Raw genomic sequence first — 23,066 nt, forward strand, 5'->3', positions numbered from 1 at the left:
CTGGGATCAATCTTGCCAGACGACCACGGTACAGGGCTGGTAGGCCCGCTGATGGTGGGGGAGGGGGGTGGAAGGCAATAACCACTTTAGGCTCCATTCTGGGAGCATGGGGGTCGCAGCTGTGAAGCTCGATGCTCCTGGGCCACTGCAATAACTCTGCATGCAAGGTGCCTTGCAATCAATACTATTCATTTACTACAGTGCTCAGTAACCTGTGGGACTTATGCAGCAGGTAGCTGACTCCTTTGATAAAAGCTTGCCTTTTACCACACCTAGGTAACCTAACCTCCTTAACCTAGGGAATACTCCCACTTACCAGTCCTCCTAGAGCATGAAATTCAACCTCTTACAACCTGTGATCAACCCTAACCCCAACCTTCCGATCAAATTGCTCACACTCACCCAAACCGTTACACTTGGTTCCTAAGCTCACTTAGCAAACCTTTAATTAGCCCTTCCAAATTATTCAAACCAGTAACTTAATTAGCCTCCTAAAAAGCCCTTTTGTGCTGAGCTATAAAAGCTCAATACCTTACTCTCCAAAAAATAAGCTTTTTACTTCCTACTGTCTTCAGTTCACCACTTACTACAGCAGCCAAATTATTAAGGGGGTCCTTTTAAAAGGTGTGCTAGCATTTTTAGCGCACACTAAACGCTAGAGACGCCCATATATTCTTATAGGTGTCTCTAGCATTTAGCGCACACTAAAAATGCTACCATTCCTTTGTAAAAGACCCCCTAAATGAGTCTGGCTAATTATAGCATAAATTGTTTCATGAAAATTCTACAAAGTTTGTGAAAAAAAATTATCATAAACTTTGACAGGAGAATGTTTTGTCTGGGAGCTGTAAAATGGTGAAACCTGACCTATTCTGCAGTATGTTATTTATTTGCCAACAATAAATTAATAAAACCAGGGTTCTTAATGGTACTGAAAAGGGCAAGTTTTGCCATTTTTTTTCTTGCTTATTTTGTCAAAATATTTCCCATCAAATTCAATTGCAATGAGTGAGCACTGAGCAGAATGAGCAGGTCTTCCCATTTTTTTTCCTGCTTCAAGTTTTGGATGCACATTCTTCTTGGTAGAAGAAGAAAGCACCCTGCACCAGTAGATCAAAACTTCTTTATTGACATCCAGGAATATAACCCACTATGGTGCCACATTTCATTAGAGTGATTCAGGGGTAACATTACAGAACTAAAAACTTAAATACATCAATAACTAACTTCATCAAATAAAGCATATAACACTTGAATAATGACTTTAAAAAATAAATTATATATAACAAAGGGGAAAACCACTCATAACTTCAATAATAAAACATTCTTAGTATCCTGGCTCATAGTGTCCATATAAGGAGGCCCAGAAAAATGCTGCTTTTGGTTATCTGAGGTTATAGATAATGTAAGAGAGAGAAGATGTACGTTTTACTCAGGCCTCAGTAAATGGGAAGATCCTCAAAGAAGGAACAAGACAAGAAGTTAAAATTTAATTAAAAAAAAAAAAAATCTGAGGCTCGTGCCATGTAGTGTCTGTGTAGTTTCCCAGTAGTAAGTTTACTGGTACTCTAGGGCCCAGTCTAATATTTAGGAGTGGCCTAGTGGTTAGGGTGGTGGACTTTGGTCCTGGGGAACTGAGGAGCTGAGTTCAATTCCCACTTCAGGCACAGGCAGCTCCTTGTGACTCTGGGCAAGTCACTTAACCCTCCATTGCCCCATGTGAGCTGCATTGAGCCTGCCATGAGTGGGAAAGTGTGGGGTACAAATATAAATAAATAACACTGTCTTTTCATAGGTGGGTCAGGGCTATTATGGCTTGGTAATTTTTCCTGTACAGGTTTTGTGAGTCTTTTTTGCAGGGTTTCGTGTTAAGTGTTTGGCCTGTTTGAAAGCAGGCTCTGTGGCAAGGGCTGCCCTTGTCACCCAAAATAAAAATACTCAGGACTAGTGGTCTGCACATCCTATAGAGTCACCACACAAATTAAAAATTGTCTGCTTTAAACAAAGTATCTGGCAGTGGAAGGAGTATGTGCTGATTCATGAAGTGATAATCACAATTTGAATGTTTTTTTTTTGTATGGCATGTCTCCATTTTGGGGGAATATGAAGTTTGTAATTATAGAACTGGACCTTCAGGGTTTATATAAGATTCTGAGCAATCCTGTAGAGAGTACAGAAGGATTTGTTGAATGATGCTATCAATTGTCATGCTAATTTAAAAGTGTGTGGGGGGGGGGGGGGGAGAGGGAGAAGGTATGATGTGTGAAATGTCACTTTGGCTTGCACTCCCCATACCTAGCTTGCCTCCCTGCTGCCAACCCACATATTTCTGTCTAGAGACGCCACTACCAAGAGTACTTACAGTTCCTGGTAACTTTTAACTCTAAATAGGCTAAAATAAATGGTGTCAAAGGTAAAGCTATGGAGTTGTCCATAAAAACTGACAAATCAGTGCTGATTGCTTTGAGGGAGCTCCTCCAAGCAAAACCCTAAGACACAGCTACTCAAATATTTTGAGTGAATGTCCGTAAACTTCAGCTGTTTGAAACCTGGGGTCCACAAACTACCACGGACATAAAAAAATCAATAAATAACAAATAAATTACTCTTTTTCTATCTTTGTTGTACAGGCATTGTGTTTTTCCATTTGTTTTGGTCCCAGTGTCTTTTTTTCTGCTTTTCTCTTTTTTTTCCTCTCGTTCCATGATGGTCATCCTTACTTTTCCTCTCTCCCTCTTCATCCAGGTCCAATATCTTTTTCCATCTCCCTTCCTCCCGTTGTCCAGTATATCTCCTGCCCTCTTCTCTAGCCCTGGGTCCAACATCCTTCCATCTGGTTTACCTTCTCTCCCTCCCTCTGTGCAGTGGAGCTCTCTCCCCTCTTTCTCCATGTCCAATACCTCATTGCATCTCTCCCTCAACTCCCTCCTCTAGCCCTAGGGTCCAGCGCGCCCTACCTTAAATCATTTCCCCACCTAAGTTCCTGGCAGAGGCAGCGATTCACAAAGGCCATCTGCCACTGAGCCCAAAGTCTGCTCTCTGCTTTGCCCCACCCAAGCACAACACAGCAAAAAGCCTGCATGAATCGCTGCTGGAGACCTGGGAAGGAAAATTATTTAAAGTAGGGAGCACTGGACCTGGAGTCAGAGGAGGGGGTTGAGGGGGTCAGTCTGCCCTGTTGCGGCATCAGAATAAACATTGGCACCCCCAGTGGTCCACACCGGAGGACTCTGGGTGCCAGACTGTGGACCGCGGTCTGCCATTTGAGTAGCCCTGCTCTAAGAGTTGCCTTTCTCCAATCACGACTGCAAGCCTATCCTCAGCACACCTGTGTGGATTGGGATCCAACTTCCTCTGAGGCTTTCAAACAGAGGCCAGCCAGGATAGGGAAATACCAAGGAGTTTTAATGACAGGGGACAGCACGAGCCTATCTGGCTCATTATCTGAGTTGAAGGCAGCGGGCAGAGCTTGCTACCATATTGGTCAGAACAAAACAATAGCAATCACTATTGAAAAAAATTGCAAACTTGTGAAGTTTATATGGTTTTATTAAATCTAAGTTTTGCATTCTTTCTGTTAGGAGGGGATCATGGAGGGAGATGAAAGCGGAGTTGTGGGTGTTGAGGGGTCTGTGAAAGGGAGAAAGACAATAGATATGTCTGAAACATTTAACAATGTTCAGATTAGAATATATATCCAACCAGCCATTTAAAAGTCTGTCCTTTAATGATACTGCATGTTCAGAAATCATAGCCATAAGTATGTTATTCAAACATTATCACATGCATACATGAGAACAAGTATGTATTTATTATTTATTTATTTATTGCATTTGTATCCCACATTTTCCCACCGTATGGCAGGTTAAATGTGGCTTACACATTACTAAAAAGGCGGTTACAAAATTTAGATTTGTAGAAGTCTAGTACATAATACAGAAGTACAATAAACGCTTAGGTTGATATATTAGTATATTGTGAGAGAGGTTAATATTTTTTTCCACTTCTGAACTTTTCGTGATATAAGGTGGTGTGGGATTAGGCAGATCCAGGAGGGAAAGACTTCTTGAAAAGATGTGTTTTCAGTTTTTTTCTGAATTGTAGGTAGTTTTCTGTGAGTTTCAGGTCTTTGGATAGTGAGTTCTAAAGTTGTGTGCCTATAAACGAGAGGCTGGCAGTATGTGAAGATTTGTATTTTATACCTTTGCAATTGGGGTAGTGAAGGGTTGGGTAGGTTCTTGCTGTTTTCTTCACGTTTCTTATTGGTAGATCAATAAGTTCTGTCATGTAATCTGGTGGGAGTCCATAGATGATTCTGTGGACTATTATGCATATTTTGAATGTTATGCAAGCGTTAATAGGAAGCCAGTGTAAGCTTCTTAGGAAGGGTTTTGCGCTTTCAAAACATGTTTTTCCGAAGATGAGTCTGGCAGCCGTGTTTTGTGCTGTCTGTAGTTTTCTTATGATTTGATGTTTGCAGCCTATGTAAATACTATTGCAGTAGTCTACATGGATTAGCACCATGGTTTGGATCATGTTGCGGAATGAATCCCTGGTTTTATATGTTTGAGCTTCCACATAGTGTGGAACATTTTCTATTCCCAGCACCTATGATATAATTTGGTTTGTTTGATCCTACTCTCCTGATTACCAAGGAGGTGTGAATTCCTATTAAGGCAGAGTTTATGGAGACAGTGGTTTATTTCCTATTGTTCTCCTGAGCACTGGTTCTGGTCTCTTTTATTGCTTGGGAAGCACAGGTGTTAAAATGTGCTGCAACTATGCCCTACTTACACTGACATTCCCAGAGATCAGACTGGGGGGGGGGGGGAGGGGGAGCCAGTGGTCAGAGCTGCTTGCATTCTCTCACTCTGAGTAGGCCCAGAAGCCTCAGTTAGGCTTTCAGGTTAGGTGATGCTGACAACTATCCCACAGGTTCTGGAATAGTGGGAAGCTACATACTGGAAAACACTTTTCTTCACAAGAATTGCCAAGCAGCAGCAATGATTCTAATGCATTGCCTTCTGCCAGCCCTGGTGCTTTTCCTCTGCTGCTGAAACAGGAGTTACATCAGGGAAAGTTCTACGGCCAGTGGCATGCAGTGTATTAGAATCCGTGTCACTGCCGATGACCTCTGTGAAGAAACAGGGTCCAAGGAAACAAAGGGGCAGACGATCTGCAAGCTCCAAGATGGAAAATATACAAAGCAGATCGTTGATGGATAAAAATGATTTTAATAATAAATTACAATATGCATATAATAGCCCGACACAGGCCGTGTTTCGCCCAGTAGGGCGAAACACGGCCTGTGTCGGGCTATTGTATGCATATTCTAATTTATTATTAAAATCATTTTTATCCATCAACGATCTGCTTTGTATATTTTCCACCTCTGTGAAGAAATATACATTTTTATTGAAATTTTCTTATCAACAAACCTACACTATCAGTGCTCGGAAACATCAACATTTGAATCTTAAATACAATAACTACACCCCCCTTCCTCCCATAAGGTGCCCCATGGCCAATTATACTTTAACCCCAGAAGGCTATAAGAGACAAGGCCTTCTGGGTCGATATCCCCCTCTCTACCTATTCCAGGGGACCATTTTATAACACAGCTGTATGGAATAATAAAACCAGACAAGTTTAAGTCATAAGGTATTCAAAATAAGGCTCCAGCCAAGAGGTGTCAATGACTGGAAATATGGGGTCCAGGTATGCAGAAAACATTTCTTTTGCTTAGAGGAACCCCAAGCTTCCCTCACCTCCCAACCAATCCGCAAATGTATTTGATTCCTCCAGTGCCAAAAAAACACTGGAGGAGACTGCAGAGACATGATTGCAAAATACACTTTCATGCCAGCAGGCAGTTTACGAAAATGTCCACCCATATCTTTTCCCTGAAATGAACCTGGTTTATTCAATAATAATTGTTCAGGCAACCTCAACCCTGCAGGCCAAAATAGTAGCCATGTATTACATAACCTGTCTCCAGAACTCCTGAATTACAGAGTAATCAAAGTGGTAGAAATTATTGTCTGCATTCTGACAGTTGCCACGAATTGGTGCTGCTATGCCCCCTGCCTTACACAGCTGTTCCTGAAGTACAGTGGTGCTGCACCCTGAAATAACATTCTCGGTATCCTGCATTGAAAGTCACCCCTGCTAGACCTTTTAAATTATTGATCAAGGTCCACTGTCCCAGACTTCTCCCCAAGTCACGTTCTCACCTTTGTTTTACCTGGGACAGATCTTCATCACCCCCTTTTATAGAAATAGAGGTAGTAAATTCTGAAATTGAATTAAAAACAAACAAACCTCGTCTTTCCCTCAGTTGGAGACAAAGCAAATCCCTATTTAGGAAACTTATGTAATGTTTTAACCGGCAATAAGCAAATCAATCGCCCCCCTGAGCACTCATCCGTTGCCTCAGTGAAGCATATGTAAAAAAGATGTCTGCATCCAGGACATGTTCCAGAAGGCTAAGCCCCTTCCCATGTAAAAAGATAGGATTGCGCAACCCCAGAGCAAAAGTTACATTCCTTCATATTGACAGCTGATCCATGGCAAGAAAAAAATGTTTTAAGGTAAACTAGGGGAAAGGAGGGAGGGACATGTCAGACTGCGGCAGAAGGCAAGAGATGCAGAACCAGGGGTCCCATTTGTTGCCGTTGCTCTTCTCTCCCCCCAACGCTGGCCATGCTTATCTGAGAGCATGAGAAGCATTCGTGTAAACAGCAGGATTTGAAATCCAGCTTCTCTGTTTCACAATCTGCTGTTCTAACCACTAGGTGGATACTTCATCCCTTGCTCTTCTGCTCACAGCTAAGCACTGGATTTCTACAGCGTCTGGAAGAAAAATGTATCAAACACTGGAGATGTGACTGTAGATTGGCAGAAACAAAGCTTTCACTGAGAGAATATTAAAGAAAGGAAGAAACGCAAAGCACACACTTAGATCAGAAGTCCATTTTATTTTCTCCTCCTCCTCCCCCCATATATACAGTTAGCAGGATAAAATGTCACATCTCTCTCTTGGTATATGCTTGGCTAACATGTCTTGCCTATACTGTCATCCATCCATGTTACATTTTGATTCATTTTTACTGTTATCTCAGGAACAATTCATAATCAAAGATTTTTCAAGACTGCAACCAACATTAACTCGTATTTCCCAGAAGCAAAAATAATAGAAAACAAAAAGAAGAAAAACCAAAGCAGCCCCTAGATATACTTTTAAGTAATAAATCTGTTTACACTCAGCTGACATACTGCAGTATAAGTAATACACATAAGATAAGCAAGTTAATCTACTGGAAATTACTACCGCTTGCTTTACAATGATTGATCCAGGCAACACTGGTAACTTGGCAAAATACAGTACTTGTTTACTGCTGGAAATGAAGGTTAGAAGACAGTGTTTTTATTTTTATTTTTAATGTAATAAGAGATATGCTTACACTTTAACACCTCAAGGTTTAAGCAAATGCAACCCAGCCAAGCCCTCCATTGCTGAAAGGAGGAATGGAATTTGGGCAAGCCTTCCCAAGCCCTGTCTGGGATCCCACAGCCAGCCAGGTTTACAGGACAGTCACAATGACTAGGCATAACATGCATTTACATATACTGGGTCTTCTGCAATGTATCCAAATTTAATCTCATGCTTATTCACTACAGATAACCTGATAGTGATAGCAGGATCATTATGAGAGATTAGTGTGCCAATAAGATATTGCAGCTTTCCTGCATCATAGAAATCTTTTCTCCAGTTCATTAAAAAAAATAGGTATGCACAAACACATACATATTACAAACATACTACTTGTATGAAAAGAATCACTCAATGCCATGGTATTAATGCCCCTATTTCATGTGTGACTTTAAAAAACACATATAATTGGTCAGCTATTACTATTATGTCAAGTCTATCAGTTTCTAGGTACAGTACTTAGAACTTCAAATGTTGTACAGGAGACCTATTTCAGCAGTTAATATGCACATAAAGCTGATATGGTAAAAGGTGTGAGCAGACCCTTTCTGCCACATTCTATATATATTGCACCTTTATTTCCACGCACAAATTGAAGCATGTAACTTAATTGGTTAATTAGCTAATCAGTGCTGTCAAGTGGATGTTAACAAGCACTTAGCACTAATTGGCATTAAGATTTACACACACAACTCGCTAATCATATTCTGTAACGTGGTGTGCCTATATTCTAAGCCGCACAGTTGAAAAGAAGGCATGGCATGGCCATTTCTAAAATCTATGCACATTGTTATAGAATACATCCTCTCTGCGCCTAATTTAGGTGTCAGGATTTATGCCAAGTAAAATGGCCATGACTAAATTTGGATGTGTGGAGAGCCGCTCAGCATATTCTATATACCGTTCGGAAATGTAAGCTATTCTATACAATTTAGGCATAGAGAATATGCCTAGGTGTATTTTGTTTTTCTGTGTGGAATTTTCAGGCGCCCTATATAGAATCCAGCCCTTTAGAGACAATTCTCTACGAAGGTACTTGCTGTTAGGCACCCTAACACTCCATGGAAAGAACCTGTTCCAGGGGCGTAACCAGACTTTGGTGGGAAGGAGGTCCAGAGCCTGAGGTGAGGGGGGCACATTTTAGCCCCCCCCCCCCCCGGGTACCACTGCCCCCTCCGCCACTTTTGACCCCCCCCCCCCCCATGGCACCGCCAACCCTCCCCCGCCACGTACCTTTGCTGGCGAGGGTCCCCATCCCCCACCAGCCGAAGTCCCCTTCAGCGCCTGTCTCCGAGCCCGGTGTGTTCGCTGATCTGGATTCTGTTTCTGTGAGTTCTGACGTCCTGCACATTCCTACGTGCAGGACCTCAGGACTCACAAAAACAGAATCCAGATCAGCGAACGCACTGGACTCAAAGACCGGCGCTGAAGAGGACTTCAGCTGGCGGGTGTGTGTGTGTGTGTGAAAGCAGAGGGGCTAGGGCTAAATTTGCAGGGGCCCTTGCCCCCGAGACCCCACCTAGCTACTCTCCTGGCCTGTTTTATTACGACATGTGGATGTCCAGATTCCATTACAGAATACTAGAGACACCTGCTACTGGTGCTCCTAAATATGGGTATCCACAGTTACACCAGCCATAGACCTGATGTAACTGCATATAACTTATTCTATAAATTGCAGCACCACCCATGCCCCTCCCATTTGAACATCCCCCTTGCATTTAACATGCTATGTCACTAATAGCACTTGGTCACTTTGCAGTCACTTGCTGTGCTTAAGTATACACTCACCTAGAAAAGTAGCGCTACCCTGTACCTTTACACTCATAGGTGGCATGTAAATACAGGCACCCACTTACAGAATTGCAATTTTTGGTATTCCTCTAGAACCTAAGGACAACTGGACAGAGGTGTTTAAACAAATATCAAATAAATGTGACAGAAAATATCAAAGTAAGTCACTTTGCTCACAAAATGCTTTCTTAAAGCTGGAGTACTTTCCATATCGCTATGACACCGCACCAGAGAGTTTCACAACATGGTGAACTGCTTAAGAATATTAACCTGGCTAGAAGCAAAGGATGCTTTGACTGCATAACCCTATATGCATAGAAGCTCAATGACATGAAATTAAGAGACATATTGTTTAAAGGATCTTCATTTGAGGTCTGACATCAAAATAATTAGATCTTTTCATCTTTGAAATCAGGCTGAACAGGAAATGTAGGTGTTAAATCATTATGAACCAGGAATAGTACAGTTCTCTCTCCATGCAGGTATTCCTTTCCTGAGGCCTCTTCCAAAAAACCTCTCTCCTGAAATGTTCACAGCACTGTTAGTTCCTGTTCCCTCCTCCCCCACAACCAGTCAGCTTGGGTGGTGCTTTCATTCCTTTAGGGGTTTAAATGATTGCTTTGCTCAGAAATGTTTTCATGCTTTGCTAAAATTGCGGGGAAGTAAATGTTTGAGCATGTGTTATCGGCATTTCACTTTGAGAGCTAATTTTTATTCTGACCAGGTGTTATTTCCATGTGATGGAACAACAAAAGGAAAATGCTCTCCCAACAGTGCTTTATATATATTTTTTTAAGCTTTTGTTTAAAAAAGAAAATAAATATAATGTTATTTCTCAGCTTGCCACAGTGAAGAACAAGAGAGCTCTGGCAGGAATAAGCAGGCCTGGAATGGTAGAAGAACTAGGAGTCCCAAGTGGATGCAACACAGCACAAGCTCTGCTGTCTCTCCTCAGTAAGCAACCTGGGAACACAATGCACTGTTTTGGGTACAGCACTAGGGGGAAAGTGACTTGTAAATTGTAGTGTGCACTTGCTCTTCAAGTATGCTTAAGTGCTGTAATGACATAACACCTAGAAGACATGCAGCAAATACAAGGTCACACGAGTCGAAATTTCCTTGAGCAGCAAATCTTCCCCATTTAAAACAACGATCACAGCAGTAGTGAGACAAACTGATTTCATTTTTTTTTTTTTAAAGAAGAATGGCCATGCCCATATTGCTAGTTCTTCAGTTTTCTTTTGCAGTGGGCGATAGCATTTTGGTTGTGTCCATTTCACATTTTAACCACTGGCCACCAGTGTGACAACACTGACTGTAGCAACAGATGTCAGAGAGAGCTATGTCTGGTCTCTCATGCTTTGAAACAAGGGTGGGAAACCATTCAGCAGCACGACACTGAGCACCGCCGTTCTATGATTCATATATACATCTTCACACATTATAGATATGCCTATATTGTTCTTTCAATGACTTTACAGAACAGTTGAAAAAGAAGGAAAAAAAAGTTTAACTCCCTTCACAGTTTAAAATATTGTGAAGTTATATGTAGAAATATATTTATATATGTACACATAAATATATATATACATACTCTATATACATAATACAAGTGTGTACAAAATGCATGCATACACACACAAGTTGGTGTAGATTATATTTCACAAATGACCAGAGTCAGTATAACTCTATAGGCACTAATCATGCATTCAAGTTGGCACTGCCATGAGATTCCAAGGCTATACAACACAGGTGCTGCATATCCCCTTCTCAACCCCTCTATGGATCATACTAAGGCCTGCTGGGTGGTTGACCAGTACTCCACCGCTACACTGCTGGAGCTTCAGATAAAACCTTAATATGTCATAGATTGGCACTTATCTCCATGAGCAGCACAAACACACTAAATCAAGCATTCTGGCACAGATCGCAAAAGAAAAGGTTAAAACTTCAAGCTGGTCAGTCAAAGGCCTAAAGGTGAATCTTAAAGGCCAGGAGCTCCTCCGAGTGCATGTTGTTAAGTGAGCGGAGATTGGGCAACTTCAAGAGAAGCTTGGTGAATGTCGTTGCTTCGTTGGGGTGCGTTTTCATGATTAAGGTCCTTAATGCACGGATCAGCGTTTCCTGCAGGGCTTCTACCGAGTTTACATTTTCTATGCCCGATCGATCTACGAGGAAAGAAAGGGGAAGAGATTGAAAAGCAAAATCGGCCATCTTAGAAAATAACTACAGCACATCTCAGTTATAAACAAGAAGTTTTAAATATGTTAAATCAACTTACATATGTAGAAATAAATTCAAAACAAATTATAGTCAACATTTTTTGCTACATCAATGCAATACAATTTTGACTCACTTTCAAGAGTTCCACTGTCCTCAGCCCATCAACTCAAAGTACAGACAAAACCTCACTTAAAACAGAAACAGAGGTATATGTGTGTGCTCGATGCAATGAGCTCCTAGCTCTCACAACATGAGTCTGTTCTCTTACGGCTTGAGTAGGAGACTTGGAGGAGATGAGGGAGAGAGAGAGAGGTACATAGAGGAGGCCTATAGGAATGTTGTAGAGGTCCCACCTCCAGTCTGGCAGCTCCTGTGCTGCCTTGGAGGAAGGAGGTCTTCTAAGAGGAGAGCATCACCCAATGCAGCTGGAAGTAATTCTTCAGCCAGGACCAGTCCATCAGGGGGTGCAATATCCTCTCACACCGAGGATGTGTCTCCTGGAGCTTCTGCCCAGGATGGAAGGGTTAGGAGGGTTGTTGTAGTTGGTGATTCGATTATTAGGCATCTAGATAGCTGGATGGCTGATGGACGTGAGGATCGCCTGATCATTTGCCTGCCTGGTGCGAAGGACCACACGTGTCACCGAGACAGGATTTTAGATAGTACTGGGAAGGAGCTGGCTGTCTTGGTACATGTGGGTACCAATGACATAGGAAAATGTGGGAGACAGGTTCTGGAAGCCAAATTTAGGTTCTTAGGTAGAAAGCTTAAATCCAGAACCTCTAGAGTAGCATTTTCCAAAGTGCACCCCGTTCCACGCGCAGGGCCCAAGAGACAGGCACAGTTCCCGTGTCTCAATGCATGGATGAGGTGATGGTGCAGGGAGGAGGGTTTTAGATTTGTAAGGAACTGGGCAACATTCTGGGGAAGGGGGAGCCTATTCTGGAATGATGGGCTCCACCTTAACCAGGGTGGGACCAGGCTGCTGGCATCGGCATTTAAAAAGGAGATAGTGCAGCTTTTAAACTAGAACCTGGGAGAAGACCGACAGTCATTCAAAAGCGCATGGTTCGGAACAAGGTATCATCACCAAAACAGGAAAGATAGGGTATCCTGATAGCGAGGTTGCAATACAGACCACAGTAGACCAAAGATTGCAATTTAACACGATCAACTGCTGAGCAAGATGTAAACAGGAACAGTTTGAAATGTCTATATGCGAATGCCAAAAGCCTTAGAAATAAGATGGGAGACTTAGAATGTATTGCACTAAATTAGATATAATAGGAATCTCTGAGACCTGGTGGAAGGAGGATAACCAGTGGGACACTGTCATACCAGGTATCGTAGTGATGGGGTGGATTGAACTGGTTGAGGGTAACATTGTATGTTAAGGAGGGCCTTGAATCAAATAGATTGAAAATTCTGCAGGAAACAAAGCACATCTTGGAATCCCTATGGATTGAAATTCCATGTGTAAAGGGGAAAAGGACAGTGATAGGAGTGTACTACCATCCGCCTGGCCAGGATGGACAGATGTAGACAGTGGTGTGCTGTAGCCGGCTCGCGCCGGCTCACAAGAGCTGGTTGTTAAATTTTAAAGATCTTGCGAGCCAGTTGTTCTGCACGGCGAGCCTGCTCCGGTAAACGGGGTAAACATGGCAGGAGGGCGCTAAAAGCCATGCTTACCCCGCTTACCTCACCTCTCACAGCCCTCGTTTGCCTGCACCCGCCCCACACTGCCCTGGGGGGTTTAAATCTTTTTTATTACCTCCGTTCGTTCCCTCAGAGTCCCGCCTTCTGATGTCATTTCCTCTTTCCGCGAGGGCGGGACTCTGAGGGAACGAACTCATGGAAGGAAGGCTAGAGACAGGCAGGGCTTTCAATGACGTGGCCGCTTCGATGGAGGTAATAAAAGATTTAAACCACGCAGGGTGGCACTGTGGCAGGAAGAAAAAGGGGGATGTTGGGGGGAGAATCGCTAGACATGGATGGGAGCGGAAGGGGAGGGAAGAGAATCGCTGGACATGGGTGGATGGAGGGGAGGGAAGAGAATCGCTGGACATGGGTGGATGGAGGGGAGGGCAGGGGAGAGAAGAGAATTGCTGGACATGGGTGAATGGAGGGGAGGGAAGACAGAGGAAGGAGATGCACATGGATGAAGGGGAGGGAAGACAGAGGAAGGAGATGCACATGGATGGAGGGGAGAGAGGAGAAATGCTGGACATGGATGGAGGGGGGAGAGAGAAGGGAGAGAAGAAATGCTGGACATGGATGGAGGGGAGGGAAGAGAGAGGAAGGAGATGAGATGAGGGAAAAGGAAGAGAGGAGAAAAACTGCACATGGATGGAGAAAATAGGCAGAAGCTGAATCCACTGGATAGTCAAGTCTGCGGAGGACCCAGCTTTTACTTACGGATGTAGGGCAAGAAATGAAGAAGAAAGGCGGAAAGTAAAGAAATAAATGGAGAGGAAGCCCTGGAAACGGAGTTAAGAGGACAGATAGCAGCAGAATCAGATACTGGGCCAGCATGATCCACTCGGGGCCTCTGCTCAAGGTGCCACGCGCGAAAGCTTTCCTTCTAATAAGTTCTGGGAGAAGAGGATATTTCTCTGGTAAGTGAACAAATTTTGCTTGTGCTTTCGGAACTTGAAGATTGGGGTTTAAAGGAGGAACTGTAAGTTAGTGATAGGCTGATATCCTTAATACTTTAGCAAGTTTTAAATTACGGAAAAACTCAAAAAACACTAAGATGGAGTCAGCAGTCCAGCAGCGAGAGGGGTGCTATCCAGTCTTTTGCATTGAGTGTCACATGTATGATTATCTCCCAATTGGTGAGGTGTCATATGTGTGTGCCCGATGCAAAGAGCTCCTAGCTCTCAGAGAACGTGTCCGTTCTCTTGAGGCTAGAGTAGCAGACTTGATGGAGCTGAGGGAGACAGAGAGGTACATAGAGGAGACCTACAGGGATGTTGTAGAGAAGTCCCACCTCCAGTCAGGTAGCCCCTGTGCTACCTTGGAGGAGGGAGGTCTCCTAGAAGGAGAGCATCACCCTGGTGAAGTAGGAAGTACTCCTGTAGCCAGGACCTGCCCACCAGGGGATGTATTATCCTTTCGCACCGAGGATATATCTCCAAATGTTGCCCGGGAGGGAAAGGTTAGGACAGCTGTTGTACTTGGTGATTCGATCATTAGGCATATAGATAGCTGGGTGGCTGGTGGACGTGAGGATCGCCTGGTGACTTGCCTGCCTGGTGCGAAGGTGGCGGACCTCACGCGTCACCTAGATAGGATTTTATATAGTGCTGGGGAGGAGACGGCTGTCTTGGTACATGTGGGTACTAATGACATAGGAAAATGTGGGAGAGAGGTTCTGGAAGCAAAATTTAGGCTCTTAGGTAGAAAGCTGAAATCCAGATCCTCCAGGGTAGCATTTTCTGAAATGCTACCTGTGCCACGCGCAGGGCCCAAGAGACAGGCAGAGCTCCAGAGTCTCAATGCGTGGATGAGACGATGGTGCAGGGAGGAGGGCTTTAGATTTGTTAGGAACTGGGCAACATTCTGGGGAAGGGGGAGCCTATTCCGAAAGGATGGGCTCCATCTTAACCAGAGTGGGACCAGGCTGCTGGCATCGGCGTTTAAGAAGGAGATAGAGCAGCTTTTAAACTAGAAATGGGGGGAAGGCCGACAGTCGCTCAAAAGAGCATGGTTCGGGATAAGGTATCTTTCAAAGATATCACCATAACAGGGAAGATAGAGTATCCTGATAGTGAGGTTGCAAAAGAGATTGTAGTAGATCGGGTATCTTTAAATAACAATAAAAATCAGACAAAAGATTGCCAATTAATACTGTCAAGTACTAAGCATGATGTACTTAGGAACAACAAACATAGTTTGAAATGTCTATATGCGAATGCCAGGAGCCTAAGAAATAAGATGGGGGAGTTGGAATATATTGCACTAAATGAAAAATTAGATATAATAGGCATCTCTGAGACCTGGTGGAGGGAGGATAACCAGTGGGACACTGTCATACCGGGGTACAAATTATATCGTAGTGATAGGGTGAATCGGATTGGTGGAGGGGTAGCATTGTATATTAACGAGAGCCTTGAATCAAATAGATTGAAAATTCTGCAGGAAACAAAACACTCCTTGGAATCACTGTGGATTGAAATTCCATGTGCAAAGGGGAAAAGGATAGTGATAGGAGTGTACTACCGTCCGCCTGGCCAGGACGAACAGACGGATGCGGAAATGTTAAAGGAAATCAGGGACGCAAACAAACTGGGCAACACAATAATAATGGGGGATTTCAATTACCCGCATATAGACTGGGTTAATGTAACATCTGTACACGCAAGGGACATAAGATTTCTTGATGAAATCAAGGACAGCTTCATGGAACAGCTAGTTCAGGAGCCGACAAGAGAAGGAAAAATACTAGACTTAGTCCTTAGTGGTGCTCATGATCTAGTGCAGGGGGTAACGATACGAGGGCCGCTTGATAACAGTGATCATAATATGATCGGTTTTGATATTGGCATTGAAGGAAGTGAAACTAGGAAATCAAGTACGCTAGCGTTTAACTATAGAAAAGGTGATTACGACAAAATGAGAAAAATGGTGAAAAAAAGACTGAAAGGAGCAGCTCGCAGAGTAAAAAACTTGCATCAGGCGTGGATGCTGTTTAAAAACACCATCCTGGAGGTTCAGGACAAATATATTCCACGTATTAGAAAAAAGGGAAAAAAGACTAAACGTCAGCCGGCGTGGCTAAACAGTAAGATAAAGGAAATCATTAGAGCCAAAAAACAATCCTTCAGAAAGTGGAGAAGAGAACCAACTGAAAGTAACAGGATAGATCATAAGGAATGCCAAGCCAAATGCAAAGCGGAGATAAGGAGGGCAAAAAAGGACTTTGAGAAGAAATTAGCGTTGGAAGCAAAAATACATAGTAAAAATTTTTTAGATACATTAAAAGCAGGAAACCGGCCAAAGAGTCGGTTGGGCCGCTGGACGAAAATGGTGTTAAAGGGGCGATCAAGGAGGACAAAGCCGTAGCGGAGAAATTAAATGAATTCTTTGCTTCGGTCTTCACCAAGGAGGATTTGGGGGGGACACCGGTGCCGGAAAGAATATTTGAAGCGGGGGAGTCGGAGAAACTAAACAAATTCTCTGTAACCTTGGAGGATGTAATGGGTCAGTTCAGCAAGCTGAAGAGTAGTAAATCACCGGGACCTGATGGTATTCATCCCAGAGTATTAATAGAACTAAAAAATGAACTTGCGGAGCTACTGTTAGAAATATGCAATCTGCCCCTAAAATCGAGTGTAGTACCGGATGACTGGAGGGAAGCCAATGTTACTCCGATTTTTAAGAAGGGTTCCAGAGGAGATCCGGGAAATTATAGACCGGTGAGTCTGACGTCGGTGCCGGGCAAGATGGTGGAGGCTATTATTAAGAATAAAATTGCAGAGCATATACAACAACATGGACTGATGAGACAAAGTCAGCACGGATTTAGTGAAGGGAAGTCTTGCCTCACCAATCTAATGCATTTTTTTTGAGGGGGTAAGCAAACATGTGGACAATGGGGAGCCGGTTGATATTGTATATCTGGATTTTCAGAAGGCGTTTGACAAAGTGCCGCACGAAAGACTCCTGAAGAAATTGCAGAGTCATGGAATCGGAGGTAGGGTATTATTATGGATTAAGAACTGGTTGAAAGATAGGAAGCAGAGAGTAGGATTGCGTGGCCAGTATTCTCAGTGGAGGAGGGTAGTTAGTGGGGTCCCGCAGGGGTCTGTGCTGGGTCCGTTGCTTTTTAATGTATTTATAAATGACCTAGAGATGGGAATAACTAGTGAGGTAATTAAATTCGCCGATGACACAAAATTATTCAGGGTCGTCAAGTCGCAGGAGGAATGTGAACGATTACAGGAGGACCTTGCGAGACTGGGAGAATGGGCGTGCAAGTGGCAGATGAAGTTCAATGTTGACAAGTGCAAAGTGATGCATGTGGGTAAGAGGAACCCGAATTATAGCTACGTCTTGCAAGGTTCCGCGTTAGGAGTTACGGATCAAGAAAGGGATCTGGGTGTCGTCGTTGATGATACGCTGAAACCTTCTGCTCAGTGTGCTGCTGCGGCTAGGAAAGCGAATAGAATGTTGGGTGTTATTAGGAAGGGTATGGAGTCCAGGTGTGCGGATGTTATAATGCCGTTGTATCGCTCCATGGTGCGACCGCACCTGGAGTATTGTGTTCAGTACTGGTCTCCGTATCTCAAAAAAGATATAGTAGAATTGGAAAAGGTACAGCGAAGGGCGACGAAAATGATAGTGGGGATGGGACGACTTTCCTATGAAGAGAGGCTGAGAAGGCTAGGGCTTTTCAGCTTGGAGAAGAGACGGCTGAGGGGAGATATGATAGAAGTGTATAAAATAATGAGTGGAATGGATCGGGTGGATGTGAAGCGACTGTTCACGCTATCCAAAAATACTAGGACTAGAGGGCATGAGTTGAAGCTACAGTGTGGTAAATTTAAAACGAATCGGAGAAAATTTTTCTTCACCCAACGTGTAATTAGACTCTGGAATTCGTTGCCGGAGAACGTGGTACGGGTGGTTAGCTTGACGGAGTTTAAAAAGGGGTTAGATAGATTCCTAAAGGACAAGTCCATAGACCGCTATTAAATGGACTTGGAAAAATTCCGCATTTTTAGGTATAACTTGTCTGGAATGTTTTTACGTTTGGGGAGTGTGCCAGGTGCCCTTGACCTGGATTGGCCACTGTCGGTGACAGGATGCTGGGCTAGATGGACCTTTGGTCTTTCCCAGTATGGCACTACTTATGTACTTATGTACTTATGATCAGATAAACAAAGTCACCAGACAACAAAGATAGAAAAAAATCATTTTATTTTCATTATAGTGTTTGGAATATGTCCACTGAGAATCAGGTGCTCAACGTTAAAAGTTTATATTTATTTATTTACTTATTTATGGCATTTTATCCCACATTAAACATGAATTAGATTGGAACCTGGGATCATTTAAATTTTTTTTTCCTGGAGTAATTTCATTGCCCCCCCCCCCCCCCCAGGCTGTCTCCCCTGCTATAGCCAGCTCTGCAATTTTGAGGGGGGCGCAGAGGTAGACTGGGGAGAGAGCCTGTTAAACATTTACCAGCACACCATTGGAAGTAGAAATGTTATCGGAAATTAGGGAGGCTAACAAACTGGGCAAAACGATAATAATGGGTGATCCCAATATTGACTGGGTAAATGTAACATCAGGGCATGCTAGGGAGGTAAAATTCCTTGACGAAATCAAGGACTGCTTTATGGAGCAGCTAGTACAGGAGCAAACAAGAAAAAGAAAAAATCTAGACTTAGTCCTTAGTGGAGCGAATGATCTGGTGCAGGAGGCAATGGTGCTGGGGCACTTGATAAAAGTGATCATAATATGATTAGATTTGATATCGGCTTTGGAGTAAGTAAACACAGAAAATACATTTAACTTTTAAAAAAGGAGACTATGAATTTTATAAATTATTGGGGAATCAGTTGATAGGACCGTTATGGGAATATTACACCGAAGTGATAGAACAAGAGACCCTACCCCCACAGGCGAACACAGCTTTAATCAGTCTGATACCGAAGGGAGGGAGAGATTTGATGAATCCTGGGTCGTACAGGCCGATATCACTGATTAATGTAGACCTAAAAATCTTGTCACGATTATTAGCAGACAGATTGGCTCCCTTGCTGCCCAGGCTGATCCATGATAGTCAGGTGGGCTTTGTCAGAGGGCGGCAGTCAGTGCTTAATGTGCGTAAACTACTAGCGACCGTGATTCATGCAACGGTAGAAGGGGAGGGTGGTCTTATAGCCAGCCTGGACGCAGAGCGCGCCTTTGATAGGGTGCTCTGGCCCTTCATGTTCGAAACTTTGCAGTGGGTAGGAATAACGGGGTGGTGTTTGCAGGCCATAAGAACGTTATATTCATCACCAAAGGCAATGCTCATAATTAATGGGGTTAGGACTCGTGAGATAGACATAAAGTGTGGGACTCGGCAGGGCTGCCCTCTGTCCCCTCTTCTGTTTGTGCTCTCATTGGAACCATTGTTGTGCAGGGTGCGGGCAGAGGAGGGAATAGAGGGAATAAAAATCCAAGGGACAGTAACAAAAATTCTTGCCTATGCAGACGATCTATTGCTGCTGTTGGATGAAGGCCACTCATCACTGAATTGTTTATTAGAGGTGCTGCAGACATATGGGAACCTGTCAGGCTTTAAACTTAACCTTACAAAATCGCAGGGGCTGCCATTGGGGAAAAGAATAAGGGACAGTTGGAAAAGGGGATTTCCACTGGAATGGGCAGAAGGAAATATTAAATATCTAGGAGTCCGGGTGTCAGGGGACCTGGCTACACTGTACAAGCTAAATGTAATTCCAATGCTGATGGAAACCCGACGGCTTCTGCAACTCTGGGGCGCCTGCCCCATTTCGTTAATGGGTCGAATAGCGTTGGTTAACATGTTGATAGCGCCTAAGTGGCTTTATCTATTTCAAATGTTGCCACTGTTCATGCGGAGGAGGGAGGAGAGGAAGCTCAATAAACAGATCCAGGAATTCCTGTGGAGGGGAAGGCGTCCCAGATTGCCAATATCGGTGCTGCAGAAGCCCAGGGCCCATGGGGGAATGGGGTTGTTGAATGTAAGGTACTTAGGAGTGTCCTGCATACTAAGACACATCAGGGACTGGCTGGCTGGCACGCAACACTTCACGCCAACTGCAATAGAGACATTACTGTCTCCCAGGGAACACCTGGGATGGCTGCTGCACACCACGGGGAGGAAACCGCAGCTGGAGATCAGGAAAAATCCATTCGTCAACTCAGCGCGGGAAGCATGGAGATGGCTGTGTAGGCGACACAGATTCTCGCCGGCAGCGACGCCCTTCCTGCCACTAAAACATAATCCGGATTTCCCGGTGGGAACCTCTTCTAGAACATTTGAGGAATGGCACTCGCGAGGGATTTTATATCTTTATCAGATACTGGATGAGGAAGGACAACTTAAGAGTCTGGCAGAACTGCGGCGAGAGTTTGGGCTACAGAGAATCGACCCCCTTGCATATATGCAAGTGAGACATTATATACACTCATTGGGCTGGATGAACCTATGCGAGGACGTGCAGGAGGTTATCAGCTCGGCATTGACTTTGGGAGCGCAGAATGTGGTGCCATTGAGATTCTTTCACAGAAACCTCCTGGACTCAACAGAGGACATAGACTACAGAGGCTATGCAAAAAAGTGGACGACAGACCTTAAAGAGGAAGTGACAGAGACGCTGTTTACAGGATTCTTGAATAGTATACGGAAAAGTGCCACGTTCCCCCGTGATTGGGAGTTGCAGTACAGGTTTGCACTGAGACTTTATGTGGCGCCTGACCGAGCATACAAGGCAAAGTTCGGAGCCTCAGGGGCATGTTTGAAATGTGGCCAAGATCCAGCTACATTGAGCCATATGTTTTGGACATGTCCGCAGGTGCAGAGCTTCTGGAGAGCGGTGATAGGAGCTACTGAGAAGTATTGGAACTGTGCAGTGCCGGTACAACCCTTGCTCTTATTCGAGGACTTTAAAAACGTGGGCCGCCGAGTTGCGGGCTTGAAGGGATTTTTACAAAGAATGATGTTGCAGGGGAAAAGAGTACTACTGACAAACTGGAGAGAGAGTGCAAGACCAACTTTGGCCCAATGGAGGGTACAGATGATAGAGATGTTGAAACTAGAAAGGCGTGGAGTACAAGACTTTGACACAGAAGCGGGTAAACACCTGACAAGTATTTGGAGTAACTTTTGGGACACTCTGCAGCCAGCAGCCAGGAGGAGACTACTTAATTGCTAATTAGATATGTGAGACTTTGGGTAGACCCTGCAATGCCTAGGAAGCCACTAAACTGAGGAGTAGAGGAGGGAGGGTGGGAGGGAGGGGTGAGAAGAGAAGGGATAGCAGGGAGGGGGGAGGGACAGGGATTGCTGGGGTAATAAAAGTTGTTAAAAGTTGTTAAAAGAAATAATCAGACAATACGTTGACAGTAGTAGTTGTCAGAAGTTAACATGCGGTAATATCTTGAGTTGTAATATGACTACAGTACATGAATGTATTTTGTTTAATAAAAAGATTTAAACATAAAAAAGGAGACTATGACAAAATTAGAAGAACGGTGAAAAATAAACTTCGAGGAGCAGTTGCGAATGTCAAAAATTTACATCAGGTGTGGATGCTGTTCAAAAACACCATCCTGGAAGCACAGATCAAATACATTCCATATATTACAAAAGGAGGAAGGAAGACCAAACAGCCAGCATGGTTAAAAAAAGTAAGGTGAAGGAAGCTATTACAGCTAAAAGAAAATCCTTCAGAAAATAAAAGGATCTGACTGAAAATAATAAGAATCAGCATAAGGAATGGCAAGTCAAATGGTAAGGAAGGCAAGGAGGGACTTTGAAAAAAAGATTGTGTTGGAGGCAAAAACACATAGAAAAAACTCTTTTAGGTATATTAAAAGCAAGAAGCCAGCAAAAGAATCGGTTGGACTGCTAGATGACCAAGGGGTAAAAGGGGCACTCAGGGCAGACAAAGCCATAGTAGAGAGAGTAAATGAACTCTTTGCTTCGGTCCTCACCAAGGAAGGTTTGGGAGAGATACTGGTGCCAGAAATGGTATTCAAAGCTGATGAGAGAAACTGAATGAATATAAACTTGGAAGATGTAATGGCATAATTTGACAAACTGAAGAGTAGCAAATCTCCTGGACCAGATGGTATTCATCCCAGAGTACTGATAGAATTGAAAAATGAACTTGCAGAACTCTTGTTAGTAATATGTAATTTATCTTTAAAATCACACATGGTACCAAAAGATTGGAGGGTGGCCAATGTAACGCCGATTTTTAAAAAAGGTTCCAGAGGTGATCCAGGAAATTTTACACCGGTAAGCCTGACATCGGTGCCAGGCAAAATGGTAGAGACTATTATAAAGAACAAAATTACAGCGCATATTCAAAAGCATGGATTAATGAGACAAAGCCATGAATTTATGAAGGGAAATTCAACATGGACTTATGAAGGAAAATCTTGCCACACCAATCTATTATATTTCTTTGAAGGGGTGAACAAACATGTGGATAAAGGTGAGTTGGTTAATATAGTGTATCTGGATTTTTCAAAAGGCATTTGACAAAAGTACCTCTTTGAAAGACTCCAGAGGAAACTGGAGAGTCATGGGATAGGAGGTAGTGGTCTATTGTGGATTAAAAATTGGTTAAAAGATAGAAAACAGAGTTAAATGGTTCGTAATCTCAATAGAGAAGGGTAGCTAGTGGGGTTCCCCTGGGATCTGTGCTGGGACTGTTGCTTTTTAACATATTTATAAATGATCCAGAGATGGGAGTAACTAGCGAGGTAATTAAATTTGCTGACGACACAAAGTTATTCAAAGTTGTTAAATCACAAGAGGATCTTACAAGACTGGGCATCCAAATGGCAG

At 43.5% G+C, this 23,066-nt stretch overlaps 1 protein-coding gene across 1 annotated transcript in view; it reads right to left on the reverse strand.

The window, feature by feature from the left end:
* Positions 1–9,789: 9,789 nt before the first annotated feature.
* The window catches only part of LOC115459256 (nuclear receptor subfamily 1 group D member 2-like), a 47,737-nt gene continuing 34,460 nt past the window's right edge, over positions 9,790–23,066 (reverse strand). Inside the window, exon 8 of the mRNA XM_030189111.1 lies at positions 9,790–11,454. Coding sequence (XP_030044971.1) covers positions 11,258–11,454 — 197 coding nt within the window. The 3' untranslated portion in view covers positions 9,790–11,257. The remainder of the gene's footprint in view (positions 11,455–23,066) is intronic.

Source organism: Microcaecilia unicolor, unplaced genomic scaffold (assembly GCF_901765095.1).
Source record: "Microcaecilia unicolor unplaced genomic scaffold, aMicUni1.1, whole genome shotgun sequence".
Classification (NCBI taxonomy): domain Eukaryota; kingdom Metazoa; phylum Chordata; class Amphibia; order Gymnophiona; family Siphonopidae; genus Microcaecilia; species Microcaecilia unicolor.